The sequence below is a fragment of the Medicago truncatula genome, chromosome 2 (genome assembly GCF_003473485.1).
Source record: "Medicago truncatula cultivar Jemalong A17 chromosome 2, MtrunA17r5.0-ANR, whole genome shotgun sequence".
NCBI lineage: Eukaryota > Viridiplantae > Streptophyta > Magnoliopsida > Fabales > Fabaceae > Medicago > Medicago truncatula.
The window spans coordinates 50305001-50322796 of record NC_053043.1 but is presented as its reverse complement, the minus strand read 5'-3'; the positions used below and the strand labels follow the sequence as shown (position 1 = coordinate 50322796).

Genomic DNA, 17796 nt, shown 5'->3' with positions numbered 1-17796 from the left:
TTTGCACTCTTTCTCCAACAAGAAAGATTCTTTTTATTTTTTTATTTTCCCTCCCCAATTTTTCATTTGCTCATATTGTATTTGTTGCAGCCATCTTACATGCAGTAGTTGATAGGAATTTTATTTCACCCTACTGCCAATTTGCAGTTTCTTTTGATATATATACAACATATAAATGATGTAATACTTTTGTTGTATTAATTTGAGTAATCATTGGAATATATTTTGAGGCCAAACCTTTAATAATCACTTTAGTTCTGAATTCTCTAGTTCTTCTCTTGATAATTGATATGCACTCTTAATGCTGAATTTGCACGCTAGAAGATATGCCTGAGCTGTCAATCTATCAAGTGATCTAGACTTAATTTTCCTAGTCAAGGAAGGAATCTATGCAAAATTATGTGTATGCATTGTTATACCCCGCTAACTAGTTTTTGTAAATAAAAGGTTTTTTCAAAACTCAGTTTTATATACACTAATCCAATTGATATTCTCTATTAAATTTCATGTAAACATTATTAACTGCATGGTTTGAGTATAAGATTTATTCTGACTCAATGCTAAGATATATACAAGTGTTTTAGACTGCAGGCTTCATAGTTTCAAGGCTTGTCAATGTCAAGTCTTTATTCTAACTCCATGCTTCCTTTGTTGAGCCAGTACCTTTGAAATATTTAGTATTTAGTTTACACTCTAACAATGAGTTCTAAAATGAAAATTACGGAAGAATCTTTCTTGTTGGAGTGACATGGATTACTATTGCTGGAGTGTTGTTCTTCCCTTTGCCTTTCATTTCGCTGATCAAATTGAGGCGACATATACTGGCCAAGCTGTTTAGTCCAAACCATCTTATGGAACTAGATGCAGCTTGACAAAATGTTAGTATTTAGTTAAATTAGTTTTTTATCCTTTATTCGGACTTGAACCAGGATCTTTAACTCATTATTAGGGGTGGTAAAACGGGCCAACCCATCCGGCCGACCCGTTTAGCCCGCTATTTTTGGCGGGCTGAGTTGAGGTTTTGAACTCGCTTCTTATAGTTGGTTCACCCTGCTTAACTCGTCGAAAAAATGGGGCGGACACAGGGTGGGGTGGGCCGGCACACTTAACTCGTTTTCTTTCTTTTTTTAGACTTATTTTATCCTTTTAGATTTATTTTGGTTCTTGGATTTATTTTAGGATTTGTTTTATGTGTGCGGATTTTCCTTATTTTGCTATTAAGTATGACGTTTAGTTCGACAATTTATTAATTATCTTGTTTTTACCACGAATTTATTTGATGCATATTCTTTTATATTTTTTTTTTATGATAAAAGCAATATAGTTTTTTGTAACAATTATGACTCGGGGCGGTGTGAATATTGGACTCGGTCACTTAATTGGACTCAGCTCATCTCGTCCCATTTTAAACGGGCTTAGGTCGGGCGGGCCTAAACGGACTCGGCTCATACTATAGGTTTTTGCCAACTCAAAAAAAAATTTATTAAAAAAATGAAAAAAAAAAAATATTTGTGTAATTTTAAGAGATAAAGGATTTAAACGAAGAAAAAAAATAATGATAAAGAATCAAGTATTATAAATAAATAAAATAAAGGATCCTAAACTAATATAGTTTTTTTGGGGCCAATTAGTGCAGCTTAGAATGATAAAATGTGATAAAATAAAACAACTTTTTTCTTTGCTATGCTCTTTGAAGAAAAAGGCTGATTATGATGAAATAAATTTGGTTAGTAAAATTAACCCCCATTTAACAAGCATACCTTCGTATTATATAAAAACTTTAAAACAGAATTTCCGTATGTCAAAACTCAAAAGAGTCTATACTTTCGCTTTGTAAAAAAAAAAAAAAAAAATCAGAGAAAAATTAAAAAAAAATCGCCGCTGCCGGGGATCGAATCCGGGTCACCCGCGTGACAGGCGGGAATACTTACCACTATACTACAACGACTGTTTGATGTTAATTTGCTTGTCGAATAGTATAATAGCATTGTTTGTAATAACTCCACATCTTTTTTCTTTCAATTAATTATGTTCCTATGCTTTTGTGTCACTTTTCTTGATACCTATTAAAAAGAAACTCATATTGACGACTTTGTTTCGATGTATATAGAATATGTGGTATCATTATCAATCTTGTTATATGGTTGATTCCATAATTACCTTTGAATAGGCCAATTTTTGTCTACTTCTTGTATGTAAGTTGATTGATGAATTTAGGTCACTTATTATTATTATTATTGGATCTTTTTTTCTTGCTTTTGGTTTGAATGGCAATGTATTAGATTTGGTTGCCTTAGTTAATAGAGATATGCCGTCCCATTTGTCTTACAAATATAGGTACACCAATATAGCCTTGTCTTTTGGTCTCTCATAGCTTCCTCAATCATTCAACATATATATATATATATATATATATATATATATAGGTCTTTTGGGGAACCTTGTAGACATATTGCTTCTTGAATCAGCTTCAATTGCACTAATGGATTACGTTTCGTTTATAAATTAGTATCAACCAACTAATACATATAGAGATAGACACACACGTATACTAAGGGCATCTTCCACACATAATTAGATGATGTAGTATTAGTTTTTATATGCATTAACGTCAGTATTGTTTTGTGAGTGTCAAGTCCAATATTTATTTTCTCAAAAAGTCCAATATTTTTTTCATTTGCCAAGAATAGCCTTAACCTAAAATTTATTTATTTTGGACAAGTTTATTTGTAGTACTTATGTTAAAAAACACTATTTAGTGGTACATTCAATCTGACTTCATTTTATTCACTCCACTCCACTTCCACATTTCTTTTGCAAGAGTGGGGGTGGGGTTCATGCTCCACCTCCACGTCCACATTACTTTTTCGTTCTAGCTCCACCTCTCACCATGTTAAATGAGATTGAATCTTATACTCAAAATTTTATTCAACCACATACATATATACATCCAACAAATCAGGCTATATGATATTGTTAAATGAGCTTACTCAACCTTACAATATTGTGGTGGATCATTATAATATTGAATTAAAAACTTTATCAAAAACTTTAAAAGTGTGTTTGGATGGGGAAATGTTTTGAGGGAATTCAAATACTTTTATGTAAATTCTATTATTTGGATGATAAATTGAAGAATTTTGAAAATGATGGAAATTTATGAAGTGTTTTTATTCAAGTTAAATTTAAAAAATTTCAAATGACACCTAAAAGTTAATAATTACAAATTACTTCATTGTTAAAAAATTTCAAATTTTGCATTTTGATCCTCAAATTTTCAAATTGACCCCAATAAATTTTCAGAAATTACAAAGTAACCCCTCAATTTTAAAAAAATTATAATTTGACGCCTCAAAATTTTTGAAATTTACAAATTGACCCCTTATTTCAATTTTAAAATTTGGCCCAAAAAAATTAAAATTTATAAAAGTTGTCCAAAAATAATAACAATGAAATTTTTTATTACTTCATCCAAAAAAAGTATTGAGAATGAAAATAATCTAATCGTATCATTTAAGTTGTCTAGAATTCTAAATTCTTAAAAAATTCTCAATTATATCATCCAAACACACTCTAAGATATTATGTTTATGAATCATCTCCTATATTATTCAATATCTATTTTTTCATTCACCATGAGGCTTCTAATTCACACTTGAAACACTCTTTTTTTTTTCAACCTAAACTACTACATGCTAACTAAAGGGTTGATTAGTAGCCTCATACACCAGCTAGTATATTATTTAACAACAATATCTAAGACACATCATAATGTGATGGAAGCTAATTAAAGGTTCCTATCACATAAACCATAATGAGAAACAGAGTGCAATAGGGAAAGATATGAATATAAGTAGAAAAGGCCAGTACGTGCGGTATTGAAAACGATATGAACAATTTTGGAGTTTACACCCTTTTTCTTTGGAATCAAATTATAAACAGGCCCGCAGAGGTTACACATTGATAAGAGTTTAACAAATTAACAATTAAAAGCATATTAAACACTAATCAATGATCTGAAATTTGTAGTGGTCATTCACATTTTGAGAAGACATTAATCAATTGACTTATTGAAAGAGAAATCACTATTATAATTATTTTGTTTGCTATATCTGATGATAGACTTGTTGCTCGTGTGGTGGGATCAGATTTTGGATCCTAATAATCAATTGAAAAGGTGATCAATTGAAAAGTTTAATGAAAACATTCGTCTTAATTATTATTTAATTGGTGTAAGTAAAACATCTTATTCACAAAATCGGAAAGCAAATCCAGCTAGCTAGCTCTTAAAATCTTTTTAATTGATGTGATGAAGATTGATTTGGATATTATGAACGATATAGAAGCATGTGATTTGAATATAACGATCTCCGTGAATTTAACTCAATTGATAGATATATTGTACTTCCTTCGTTGTCAATTGTAACTAAATTTAACTTTTAAGTTTATTCAATTAATAATATATATGGTCCATAATATGAACCATATACATCATTAATTGAAAAAATCTAAAAAGTCAAATTTGCTTATACTAATTAGCAACGGATGGAATATTACATATATATATATATAGAGTTAGGATTCAAACCTCGGACACCCATTTATTAATCTTAAAAAAATAAATTTATAGTATTGTACTACTTGATAAAAAAAACCAAATAAGAGATTAGTTCATGCATTGAAAAGAGCCACATATAGTCCATTTTGTGAGTTTTATAATAATTAATTAATTGGTATTAATCAATGCATTAATTAGAGATTTCTTAACATTTCGTTCGCCCATATTGAGACACAACTTGAAAACTTCACCACAAAAGGGATCTTTTCATGAATGGGATCCCCAATTAATTTATTCAAAGTTGGGATTTACCTGTCTTTTTCTTTGAGGCAGGCAGGGCACCTCAATCATTCCTATTTATGATGGAGTCCTTTAAACCTCCTTATGATTCTCTTATAATCATAGCATAGTCACAAACAACTTTTCATCAAAACTTCATGCTATATATGTATATCTATTCACATTTATTGCTCGTATCCAATAAGACTACATATGTACATAGACAACAAAGCTTTGATGCACTACATTTTATAAGTCGAACTTAAAACTTCTGATTAAACTTAAAAAGACTCGTATCATCTCATTAAAATACGTTTGAATTACTCTAAAATTGATAAGTATTTTCTTTGTAAGAAAATAAATAAATACTCAAGCTTAATGTCTATCAATTATATTACTCTACAATATTTTCAACACCCGATATTTAGAGCAAATTTATTAAGAAATCAGTATCTAGTATTATCGTGTATTTTTTTCTTCAATAAAAGCATTTGTTTATACATGTTTTTATGCCTAGGGTTTTTGTATGGAATGGAGTGTCGTGTTCTGCCAAATTACTCCAATTTGAACATGCAAAACAAAAACTATATACTTTATTTGTATCTTGAAGGCTGCAGCAGGGTGCATGAAATTGCATGCCACAACAAACTTTAGTACTATAGTGTAGCGGTGCAATTCACAAGTAGCATAATAATACTCCTGCTAAGTGTGCATGTATGGTGGATAGAAATTTGATTAAGCCTTTATTGAATAAGTGCTTTTTTTAAACCAAATAAGTATTGATCAATTCTTTTTTATCAATCAAACCGATGATCATATAATTATTATTATTTCTATAGTAACGAAATATAGATAAACACTTTTCATTTTTTTTAAGAAAGATCCCCGTATATGTTTAGTTTTGAATAGTGAAAAGTCCATAACTCAATATAATTTTAGTTCATCAGTCAAAATTTTCGTTAGATGGATGTTACTCCCTGGTTTGAGAAATGACCGATCTCAATTGTTTTACTTATACTAATGCAAAATTTTCATCTTTAATATATTTGATTATCTATTAACAAAAATAATAAAAAAAAGTTGATATTTTGAAAAATAAGCATCAAGACAAATCCAACATTTTATGTGTTTTAATTTGTCTTTATATAATAAAAAAAAAAAATATAGTCAAAATTTATCATCTCATAAGAATAAAAGTGGTCAAGGAATTTAGAGCTCGTTTAATTGAACCATGTCTTCCAAAATTACTCATTCCCAAGTTTTTAATTATAGCCCGCCATGCATTTAAATACTTTTGAATGACTTATATTTTTGTTTTTCTTCTTCAATGTGAATACTTATTAGTAAAACTTTATTTATTTTTTTACTATTTCACATGTTAGTACGATAGACAAAGAGAAGACCATGAAGTGACGAAGCTCTTAAAGAGCCCATGGGAGTTGTAACTCCCCCCACTAAAAAATATTAAATTAAATTATATACGTAGATATCATAATACATTCTCACAATTGGAGAAAATTATTAGACCCTCTCTCACTTGACCTTCCTTGATCGTATAAAATTGTATATAACTTTTATGTTAGTATTATTGGCTCCCCTAATATTTTAGATAAGATGAGTCTGTGAGAAAACCCGAACAAACAACACAGACGTAGGGACGAAGACGTAATTTGAACAACATGAAACCAAGAAAGAACCATTATAAAAGCAGTTGAACCTGTCTGCTACTATTGCTAAGCCACCAACACGTGAGTTGCAGAGAACATTATGTTCAGACTTCAGACAATTATTATTTCATGAGTCATAACCCTAATCATTTACAAATATATATTCCCCACTTCATTTCACATTACTCAATTTGGAGTGAACAATAAATAATTAAATTCCATATATACCCCAGTGTCCTTATCAATCATCTTTCTTTATCAACCATGCATGCCCATATGGATTGGTATCTAGAAATTATTTATATTAACAATTGATTTCTTTTACTCTAAAGTTTATATATATATATATATATATATCCATCCCTTTCATAAGATATGCACCCTATCGATTCGCGAGCAAACACGTACAGCATGGTTGTATGGAATCCTTTCTCTTGTGATTCTGTAAGGATCTCATAGTCCATGTCCTTCACTTTATATTATGGCTTCAACTTGATCCATTTGGACCATTTCCAAAAAAACAAAAACCATAACTCAAAAAAAAGACTTGACATTCATTAATTTGGACGGCTATGGCTATGTTTTGTTATACGTTGAATACTTTAGAATCACATATATTTGAGTAAGTCAAACATCATTTTTTTTTTTTAATAAATTAGTTATATTTGGCTTTTCAAGGGGTACAAATTAAAGGGCTTAATTAGTACGAGTCATCCCAACTAGTTTGGTTACCAACACTAACAAGTTTTTGCAGCACTAAGGAGTATGAACTATGAAGGGCATTACAAGAAAATCACAATCAAAAGTGTCAAATGCCTTTCAAAAAAAAAAAGTATGTAGTCGTCAATCTTATCTTCCAAAATTTAGACCAAAACAATTCAAAACTTAATCGATAAAAAGTGAATGTATTTAAACGTAAATCAGTTTAGATTCATCTCACTTTTTTTTTTTTTTTTATCAAAATTAAATTATTTAAAATCAATTTTGGTTACATATGAAACAAATATATACGTACCAATTCTCGTTTTAAGACGGAAGAAATTCGGTAATATTATTTTATATAAATGATATTTGTACAACCATTTCATTACAACTCTATTTATATATATATATATATATATATATATATATATATATATATATATATATATATATATATATATACACTGTGCACGTACGGTTCTTACCCCATAAAGTAAAAAATAAATATCAAGTTCCAAAAAAATGTTGTTTTTTGCTTCTTGTTAAAGAATTGAATATTCCCAATTGGACAAATTTGGCTGTCCCTTTCACTACAAACACGGACGAAAGAACAGTGAGTCTCTATGTTTGCTACTTTTTGAATTTTGTTTGATTGGATGTATCTTATCTTCTGAATGAAATAATGGCTCCTCTCCCATTTAGAGCCAAACAAATTTATCTATCTATCTATATACCCTTCATCTTTTACTTCAAAATCTTTGTTGTTTGTACACCCCAAATACATCCAATTTGATTTAATTCAAGTTATGCAAAATTGAAAAATAGCCAATGTTTCATTTCAGAATTGCCTTTTGGCTTTTATTATGTTTGGTACAAAATAGACCATGCAATAAGGAAGGATTGAAAAAAGTACAAAAACTATTTAACCCACTTGCACACTACTTTTGTTAGAGTCGTTTACATCAAACAAACCGTTAATAGGTGCACAAAGACTAACGGATGAGAGTGCTTTGTTGAAATACTTTGCTTTTGTGCCAAGGTACTCATTCCAAGTAACTGACCTATAAAGGGGAGGTTGTGTTGGGCCTACTAATTTCTCATGTGGACAAATCTCTACATTGGAAGGGGGCCCATACAAATAAGCAACCGAAAACCTCTGACGGGTTCGGTTCACTAAAACCCGATGGAGCACACTTGTGTACAATCCGTTCGACAAAATGTGGAATAGGTCGCCTACGTTGACCACGAGTCCTCCGTGGAGCGGGGGCACAGTGACCCACCCGGAACCCTCTCGTTGAACTTGCAGCCCGCTTATGTCATTTTGGGAAAGGATCGTTAGAAATGTTGAGTCCGTGTGCGGGGCGAGACCCATGGCGTGATCCGGATCCGGACAACTTGGGTAGGAGTTGAGTTGCATGGCTGCACAGGCTTTTTCATCAAATTGGGCTTTTGAGCCAGCCCATTTGATATCTTCCATTGTAATACCAAGAGAGTCCAACATTAGCCACATTAGTTTCCCTGCTAACTTTTTCATGGCTTCATCATATTGCAAGACAGTATCACTGAAAAGACAAAACCACTATTGTTAGGAAAAATCACACCACTACTAAGTCTAAATAGCCAAGAGATTTCAAACATAAACTAGTGGATTCGGTGCAATAGATTCTCATGATCAGTTACCCTTTCATTCTTCCAAGGGTGGGGGGTGGGTCCATATACATATAAAACTCTCATTGTGATCTTTGCTAATTGCATTATAGGATAAGAAAATGGGCTTGTATAGTTTGGCCATTTGTATCGTCACCACAGAAAATACCAAAACAAAAGGTCTCTTATTAAAAAAGGAAAATAAAATAAAATAAATTAGTCAACAAAGGATAAGAAGAATTAAGAGAAAAAATGTAGTTAGTTAGCTTAATTATTGTTTTTGTAGCATTGGATGAGAATTGAGGACACATCACACACAAATCAAAAAGATGGTTGGAATATCTTAAAACTTAAGTTAGACCTAATATTTGATATCACACGAGTATAAGTTGAAAAATAATATTTTACTTGAAAAGTATTTTTCAAAGTATATTATATCTAATGTAAGACTCTTAATGGCACTCACCAGTGTTTGGCATAATCTTGAGGCCAAAGTTGTTGAAAATGATCAAGAGGGGATCCAACGATGGTAAATCCCTCAGACCACATGAGTTTGGGGAAGAAGGAGGATATGCGAGCGAGGCCATAGCCCGAAACACCATCTGGGGAACGAATGGCTTTGAGTTTTTGGTGAGAGGGAAGGGTGAAGAGAGTTTGTCCAAGCCATTGAATTTCATCAAGGAGGCTTATTGGGATGCCATGGTTCACCACTTGATACACACCCCATGTTTTGCATGCATGTCCTATTAACTTTGAAGCATTTGGGTCATTGAGATCAATAACGGGAACAATACTACTAGTAGTACCCTCCTTAATAAGGGTGTGATCATCAAGGTGGTTCCAAGTGTAAGATTCAGGAAGTTCTTGTAGTGAATTGAAATCAGGGTGCTTGTGGTTAACATGCACAGGGTGAGCTCTGTAGGCTTCTGAGAGTGAAGGCATATTGAATAGTGTGCAAGAAAGGTTTTAAATAGTGAATATATGTACTAACTAGGAATATGGTGTTGTTGGTACTTTGCAATAAAACATAGTACCATATAGAAACTTAGAAAGATTTATAAAGATGAAGTGAGAAACATGATTGTGGGAAAGTGAGTATATATAGAGGTGATGGGGTACATGGTGACAATGATGCCCTTACCCTTAACCCAAAAATAGAGAGAAATTAAATGTGTTGTTTTTTTCTCAAATTTATTTTCCTCCTCAGGTGCTGATTTTGTTGTTGGAGAGGGGAGAAAATGATTCTGCTTAATTATTATACACACTATTAAATAAGTTTTTTCCTTTTTTTTTTTGTTTATATAACACATTTTAATTACAAATTTTTATCGTCCGTAGATGTTCTAGACTATCTCGACTTCTAAGATTATTTGAATCAATTATAGGTTTATTCATCATGTCAACGACAAGACGACACTTTTTTTATAAGGGGTTGACCTACCTCGCATATGGATGACTCAAGAAATTATTCAAATTATTTACAAAGGGAGAGGCTTTTTTTAAGGGAGAAAATCGTTTTATTCTATACAGTATTAGTATAATAGTGTTTTTCTTTATTTTTGCATATTTTTGGTGGTGGTCGGGATTTAAACCCCAAACTTTACATATATTATGCATTATACCGACCGACTGAGTTAAGCTCACGAGAACTTTCTTTTTGGATATATAATAGAAGTATTAATTATGCACTTGTACTAAAAAAAAATCATCATGCACTCAAAGTAGAACAAGATTTTATGCAAACGTCTAATAATATTTCACAAAGATATTTGCAAAAAGAATAATATTTAACCTTTCAAAAAGAATATATGATGTAAATATTAGAATGGTAGAAGAAACATTTAATTTTATAATATAAGAAATGTGCAAACAAAAGTTATAATTGAAAAATGGCGTTTTAGAATTGTACAAAGGAAAAGAACAAAAATGGAAAGACCATCTTGTCCTGTACGTATAAAATATATAACTTAAATACGGAAAGGAGATGCACCTCCACCTCTCAATTCATAACTCCAAGGGATTCCACAAAAGTGTAGGGACCCCTACCTCAACATGTGCCTATGTCTTGTCCTCAAGTAGAAAAACATTTAATCAAACTCATTCAACTTGGTTCGTCTTTTATCTCATTGCTAAACGACAATACTCACAATGCCCCCATATTTGGGTTGCTGCCATTACTGACCAAATTGCCCATCTAAAAAATAAATTACAAATGTATTAATACTAGTCTTTAATCGCTGCAAGGTACGAGCGAAATGAGTATTTTTTGTAATGTTGAAGATGTTGACTCTCAACACAATACAAAAAACTTAAGATATAATATAATTCATGCATAATTTAAATATGAGTATTTTGTTACAAACTCAAAACTCGCATAATTTTGTCTACTTTAGTACTCTTATACAATATTGGGTAATAATCATTAAATAACCACATTGGTTAAAAGTCAAAAAACAAATATTACATAATCATAGAAATTTAAGAAATTCCTACATAATCATATTTATTTGTTGATTATTGAGCTAATTTTAAAATGACATTTTGTTTGTAAAAAAATAAAAAACAATATCAATGCACTATCATAAACATGCTTCCGGTAAGCCCTCGTGTTCAGGAGGATGGATTAAGAAATTATACTGCGCCAAATAGGTGAGAACTTCCATCATAAGCACAAAGAGAATTCATGAAAACAATCTTATATACTACCTTATTCTCATTGCATGATTTCACTCTTTTCGTCTCTCTCTATATATATATATATATATTGTTTTTGTCAAAAAAGAAGATGGAAGAAGAAGATTGCTCTAAATATTATCACAAAATTATTGTATAAATATCATTCTTAAAAAAATGTAATAGTAGAAACGAAAAAGTCAAGAACACATGAATTATTGGAATAATAATGTTTTGCATAAGTATATTCTTTGCTAGATACTACTAATTTAAATTAAAATAATTAATATTCAGTAATTTTATCTGATATGAATTGTTGTGAACTAACAAGTGGAATAAATAAGGACGGCAGCTAAACTATATGGTTCAAGCATACCACAATCAGACCAAAGACAAAAGATAATGAGAAAATGAGATTATCAGTTTTTTATGCCACATGTCACTTCCATGTTTATTCACAATATTTTTATTATTTTTTTAATTTTTCAAAATCAATATTTAATTTGACATAAATATCTCAACAAACTTTTGATCTTATCTATTAAATATTTTACTTTGACTTTTTTATTGAATTCCTAATATTTTATGTAACAGAAATATCTCAACAAATTACATACGATACCCTTCAACTATAAATCATCAATCAATAGTATATATATATATATATATATATATATATATATATATATATATATATATATATATATAAAGTAAAAAAATTTATGTCACATGTCACTTTCACATTTATTCGTAATATTTTTATTATTTTTTTATTTTTTAAAACCAATATTTGAATTAGCATAAATATCTCAACAAACTTTTAATCTTATCTATTAAATATTTTACTTAACTTTTTCATTGAATTCCTAATATTTTATGTAATAGAAATATCTTAACATAAATAACACAAATTCCTAAAAGTTAATTTTATTCTATATTTGTTAATATTTTTACTAAAACCAATTTATTTTATTGCATGTGCATCTATAAATTTACGAGTATTTATAATATGATATATTTTATTATATTTGTGTGCATTTATTAAGATATTCATCCGAAACCAATCCGTGATAATTTTTATTTGCGGATATCATACATATAATTTTTTTTATCTTCTTGAATATGTCTAAACCGGGCAGCCGGGTAAATACACTAGTTTTATATTAAAAATTATATATTTTGTATTAAATATATCATTTTTTTAGATAATTGTTGTTTTTCAATAAAAAAAAACTTACCATTTTTAGTTTCTTTAACATGTGCAATACTGCACATATTAAACAAACCCTAAAATTAATACTATGAGGGTATTTTGGGTAAATAAGTTAATTATGAAAGAGAAATGTTAATGAGTGCCCGCGGGGCACTTGTTAAGGGTTTTAAATAGTACTCCCTCCGTCCCAAATTGTATGACGTTTTGGACATTTCACACATATTAAGAAATGCAATTAATATTGTGTGAAAAAAAGATATTATGAGTTGTTTTACAAAATTGTCCTTAATAAATAATATGGGAAATATAAATGAAAGAATTGAAAGAAGAGATAGTAATAAATGGTTAAGGTTATAATAGGAAAAGTAACATTAATGTTGCATTGATATTGTAAAAGCGACATATAATTTGGGACGGAGGGAGTAACTTTTTATAAAAACATGTGTATTTAATGCATTGTAAATTGAATTATTTAACTTTTGTAAAGAATAATTTCTTAATTTAAAATGCTTAAAGAGTGCCCAAGAAAACCGTTATGAAAATATCTTTAAGCATTTCAAAACAACATATTACTCTGTCTCTCTAGCTTATCTTAACCGCTGCATGTTGGTGCACATTTCAATTTTCAAGCTTTTAATGCTCTCAATCTTAAATCAGAGGCATTTTGGTATATTCTTCCTTTCTACTCGTTGTTTTTGAATTTTTACGCATATCAAGACGAGTAATAAATTATGTTACTTTCAATATTAATACTCCCTTGGTCCTGAATTTTAAGACCACTCACAGAAAAAATGTTTCTCCCAAAATATAGTAAGATATCTATAAATTTCTAGAAACATTATTAATTTTTCTTTTTCCAAATACTCCTTCCATTTTAAAATAAATGTTGTTTTAGCCAAAAAAAACTTATTTTAAATAAATGTCATTTAAACTTTTCAATGTAGAATTATTATTTTACTTTCAGTTGTACCTCTAATTAATTAAGTCCACACTACTTTTAAAGCATTACACCAATAGTAGTAAATAAGGTTAGTTTAGTAAAATTGTCATATCATTTGACATCATTATTACATTTCTTAATTTGTGTGTAAAAATCTTGAACGACGCTTATTTTAAAACGGATGATGTATATCTTTTATTAATATTATCAATTGTCTTGGAATAATCCTTCGGTCCCGAATTAATTGAGTCATTTTCTCATTTTGCACATATTAAGAAAAATGTATAAATGCAAAGTGGTCTTGTTGAGAGAGAGAGAGAGAGAGAGAGAGAGAGAGAGAGAGAGAGAGAGAGAGAGAGAGAGAGAGAGAGAGAGAGAGAGAGAGAGAGAGAGAGAGAGAGAGAGAGAGAGAGAGAGAGAGAGAGAGAGAGAGAGAGAGAGAGAGAGAGAGAGAGAGATGTTTTATGTGTTCTTGTTAAGCATCGGTGCATTCTCGCCTATCATAAATGCAAAGTGGAATATATTGTGAGTGATGAAATTGGTATAAATTAGAGTTATAAAAGGAAAAAATAATTAATATTGTATTGAAAAGTGAAATGATTCAGTTATTTTAAAACTTTATTTATGACAAATGACTCAGTTATAATGAAACCGAAGGAGTATCAAAAATCAGCATTAAATGTATTTATACCAAAAAGACAATTTAGTACTATAATACTAGTACCTTTTAAGGAGAGTTTTTAGAACACTTGTTAAAAAAACAAATAAGCCCTCCGTATTATATTATATTGTTACTCTCAAAAAAGTAAACTTGCGACAAAGTATATATCAGTTTAAAATAGGATGGAAATGATATATATTATGCTCCCTTCTTCAAATAATTATGTTAATTTCTCTTTTTCATGTATTTTTTTAAGAGATTAAAATAAAATATATTATCACAAAAGTGTCAACCAACATATGAAGTGTTTAGAGGAAGACATCAAAAGTTCAAGAAACAATTCAAAAGGAGAAAGAAAAAAACAAGGGCCAACAAAAGAGAATGAGAGAATTAAATAACAACTGTGAGGCACATTAAAGGTTTTGCCTCCTTTGTCAAAAAAAAAAGGAAAAAGGTTTTGCCTCCAAATATTGTAGTGAAAATCAAATGAAACAATTTTGGATTTAAACCACCAAAACACTAGAATTTAACATGCTAAAAAATGGAATGAATAGATCCATGTCATTAATGAAGAATAAATTTGTAAAATTGTTAGTAATAATTTCTCTTTCTCATACATAATTAACTACCAACATTAATATGCGTGAAATGAAAAAGTGATTTATAATAAAATATTGAGGGAGTGTAAAAAATTTATTTTTTGAATGACAAATGTTATAATTAGTGTGTTATTTTTTTCTTTTTGAATGACAAATTAGTTTTTTTTCTTTTTGTTAGGATTTGATCTCTAGACCTTTTACTCGTCAACTCATTTAATCTCATAAGCTCAAACCAAACCCAACTTTTTTCTTTCATAAAAAGATACCCAACTCTTTGTCTTAAAAGAATGGTACTATATTCAACCTTTTGAAATTAAATTTCAAGAAGTTGATATTCCTAATGTAAAGTTTTTTTTTTCTCTTTCGCACCGGTTTCTGACCCACCAATGGTGGGCGACTAATCCAGCTCGTATGTAGAGGAGACATTCACACGGGTCAAGCGTTGTTCCCCCTAAAAATCGAACCTGGTATTCCTCGGATACGTCATTGGAAAGAGCTCATTGCCACTGGAGTCCAAGCAACTTGGTTCCTAATGTAAAGTTTATGCTTTTGCTTTCTTAACTATGTCATTTATGATACATTAAGCACACCATTTCTTTCTTAATTTATCATCTCATTTATCTATTTTTTTTAGTATCATCTCATTTAAAAATTAAGGATATTATTGATAAATTAATGAGTATGTATAATATGGACTTAAAAAAATAGTCAAAATGTGATTTTTTATTTATTATCATTTTTAATAAAAAATAAATTTTATAATAATCAAAATAGAGAATGAAAATAATATTTTATTAAAAATTACTAAAAATGGAGAGTCCGCCGCTGGACAGGGTCCATATTAGACAAGCTATACAATAATTATAAAATCTTCTCAACTCACTTGTGTTTCTCTCGTGGTATTATCTTATAACATTTGATTGTGTTTCTCTCAAAGTCTCATGTTTGATTCATCTCAATGACAATTTTTGGTAGGCCAGTTTGTCTTCTTAAAAAAATTTATAAATCTTCGTTTTCTATTCTTATTACATAAATTTGCATACGAATTTAAAATATTTAAAAGTAAATATTTTTGTACTTTTATTATTTATCATATACATCTTTCATAAAAAGCTGATTATCATATACACCCGAAGAGCTTTTTGATCATAGTGGGGATCTCTTTTACCTTAATAAGTGGTTTCAAGTTCGAATTTGAACTATAGAAATGTAAATTAATTTTTTTGTAGAGTTTTATTGCTTATGTGAATACCATAAATAAGAAGAAGAAGGAAAAAAACTCCAAACCTGTTTTCTAAGAAAATAAGTAAGGTTATTTATAGTTTCAGCTTATTTTTTTATGAGCAGTTATTTATTTATTTTGAAATAAGCAGTTAATTATTTTCGGCTTATTAGATTGTTTGGTCCCTTATTTAATTTCATGTTTTCATTTTGATCCCAAAATTAATAAAAATGGCATTTTAGTCCCTCACATTTTCCTCCGTTTGTCAAATAAATTCTTTCCGTCAACTATAACTCAAATGTCTATTGTGGACCAACATTATAGATAGTCACGGTAGACCTTATTAATTTATTCAATTTTAGCCCTTTGATCATTCTGAACATAAAGGGGACCATTGGATAATAGAAGACCATTGAATCTTATAATGGACCACAAACACATGATTTTTCTTTCCTTTTCTTCATCTTCTTCCTTCTATTTCTTCTTCATCTTCATCACATTCATCCATCTTCATATTCATTTATATCCAAAAAAATAATAAAAAATTAAAACTAAAAAAAATAATATATTTTCTTCCTTTCACTCTCGTTTCCTCCTTTCACTTCATACTACTTTGAGACATGCTTCCTTCTCCCCACGCCGTCAACTCTCCGACCACCTCCTCTGCCACCATGAACTCCGGCTATGAGATCTCAATCCGCATCCGTCTTGTTAAGCAAGCTTCTGGGTCTTATCTCCATCCCATGTCTTCTTCCGTCAGGGACTCTTCTGCTCCTAACTTCCTCCGCCGCCTTTACCATCGTGTCTCATCCGTCAACCACAACCAGAAATTGCAAAACAACAACACAAAATAAAAAAACTCCCAAATCAAAATCCCTTTGAACTCCACACTTTCAATTTCGTTTTTGTTTAATTAAGATCCAAAATCAAAACTTGATTTTCAGAATATCAAATTTCTTGTTCAGATGGTCTTTTCGAGATCTTCGAGTGGGGTTTGGTGAATGTCGCGATCTGAGAGTTTAGAGGTTTAGATTTTTGTTTTAGTTCCACAATTGCTAAATGGGAAGATACTGTTGAAGATCTTGAAGATGGTGTTGTTTGGGTTTGGGGTTTTGATTTCTTCATTTTCGGTCAGAAATTGGAATGTGAGTGAAAAAATATTAAAAGGTTAATGAATGAGTGATTGTGATTTTGAGTGTAATGGAAAAGGAAAACGTGAACTTGATCAAGTTAGTGATGAAATAGGATGATTGATAGAAAAGCTAGATCTGCAAGGAAGGTAAGAGAAAGAGAGAGACATGATTGAGTGTGTAACAATGTTGTTGACCACTAGATAAGAAACAAATCAAACGGTTTAAATTAAAAAAGTTAACAAGTATATAGATCAAACCGTTGAAATTAGAAAATTAATAGAGTCTATGGTGAACCACTTCTAAGGTTTGTCCACTATATATATTTGAGGGTTAAACTAAACAGGCAGGGATTTATTTGACAAACAGTGGAAACGATGAGGGACTAAAATGCAATTTTTATTAATTGTGGGACTAAAATGAAAACATGAAATTAAATAAGGGACCAAATAATCTTATAAGCCATTATTTTCTTATGAACATGTTCTTGGCTTGTTTCAGTTTTG

General features: G+C 30.1%; 1 protein-coding gene across 1 annotated transcript; it reads right to left on the bottom strand.

Annotated features, from left to right (window-relative positions):
- Nucleotides 1–8019: 8019 nt before the first annotated feature.
- On the bottom strand, nt 8020–9939 carry LOC11432515 (gibberellin 3-beta-dioxygenase 1). Its single transcript, XM_003597762.4, has 2 exons — nt 9319–9939; nt 8020–8767 (listed from the first exon to the last, which is right to left on the bottom strand). Exons 1-2 carry the CDS (start codon nt 9792–9794, stop codon nt 8128–8130), a joined length of 1116 nt encoding a protein of 371 aa, XP_003597810.1. The 5' UTR covers nt 9795–9939; the 3' UTR covers nt 8020–8127.
- Nucleotides 9940–17796: the final 7857 nt, after the last annotated feature.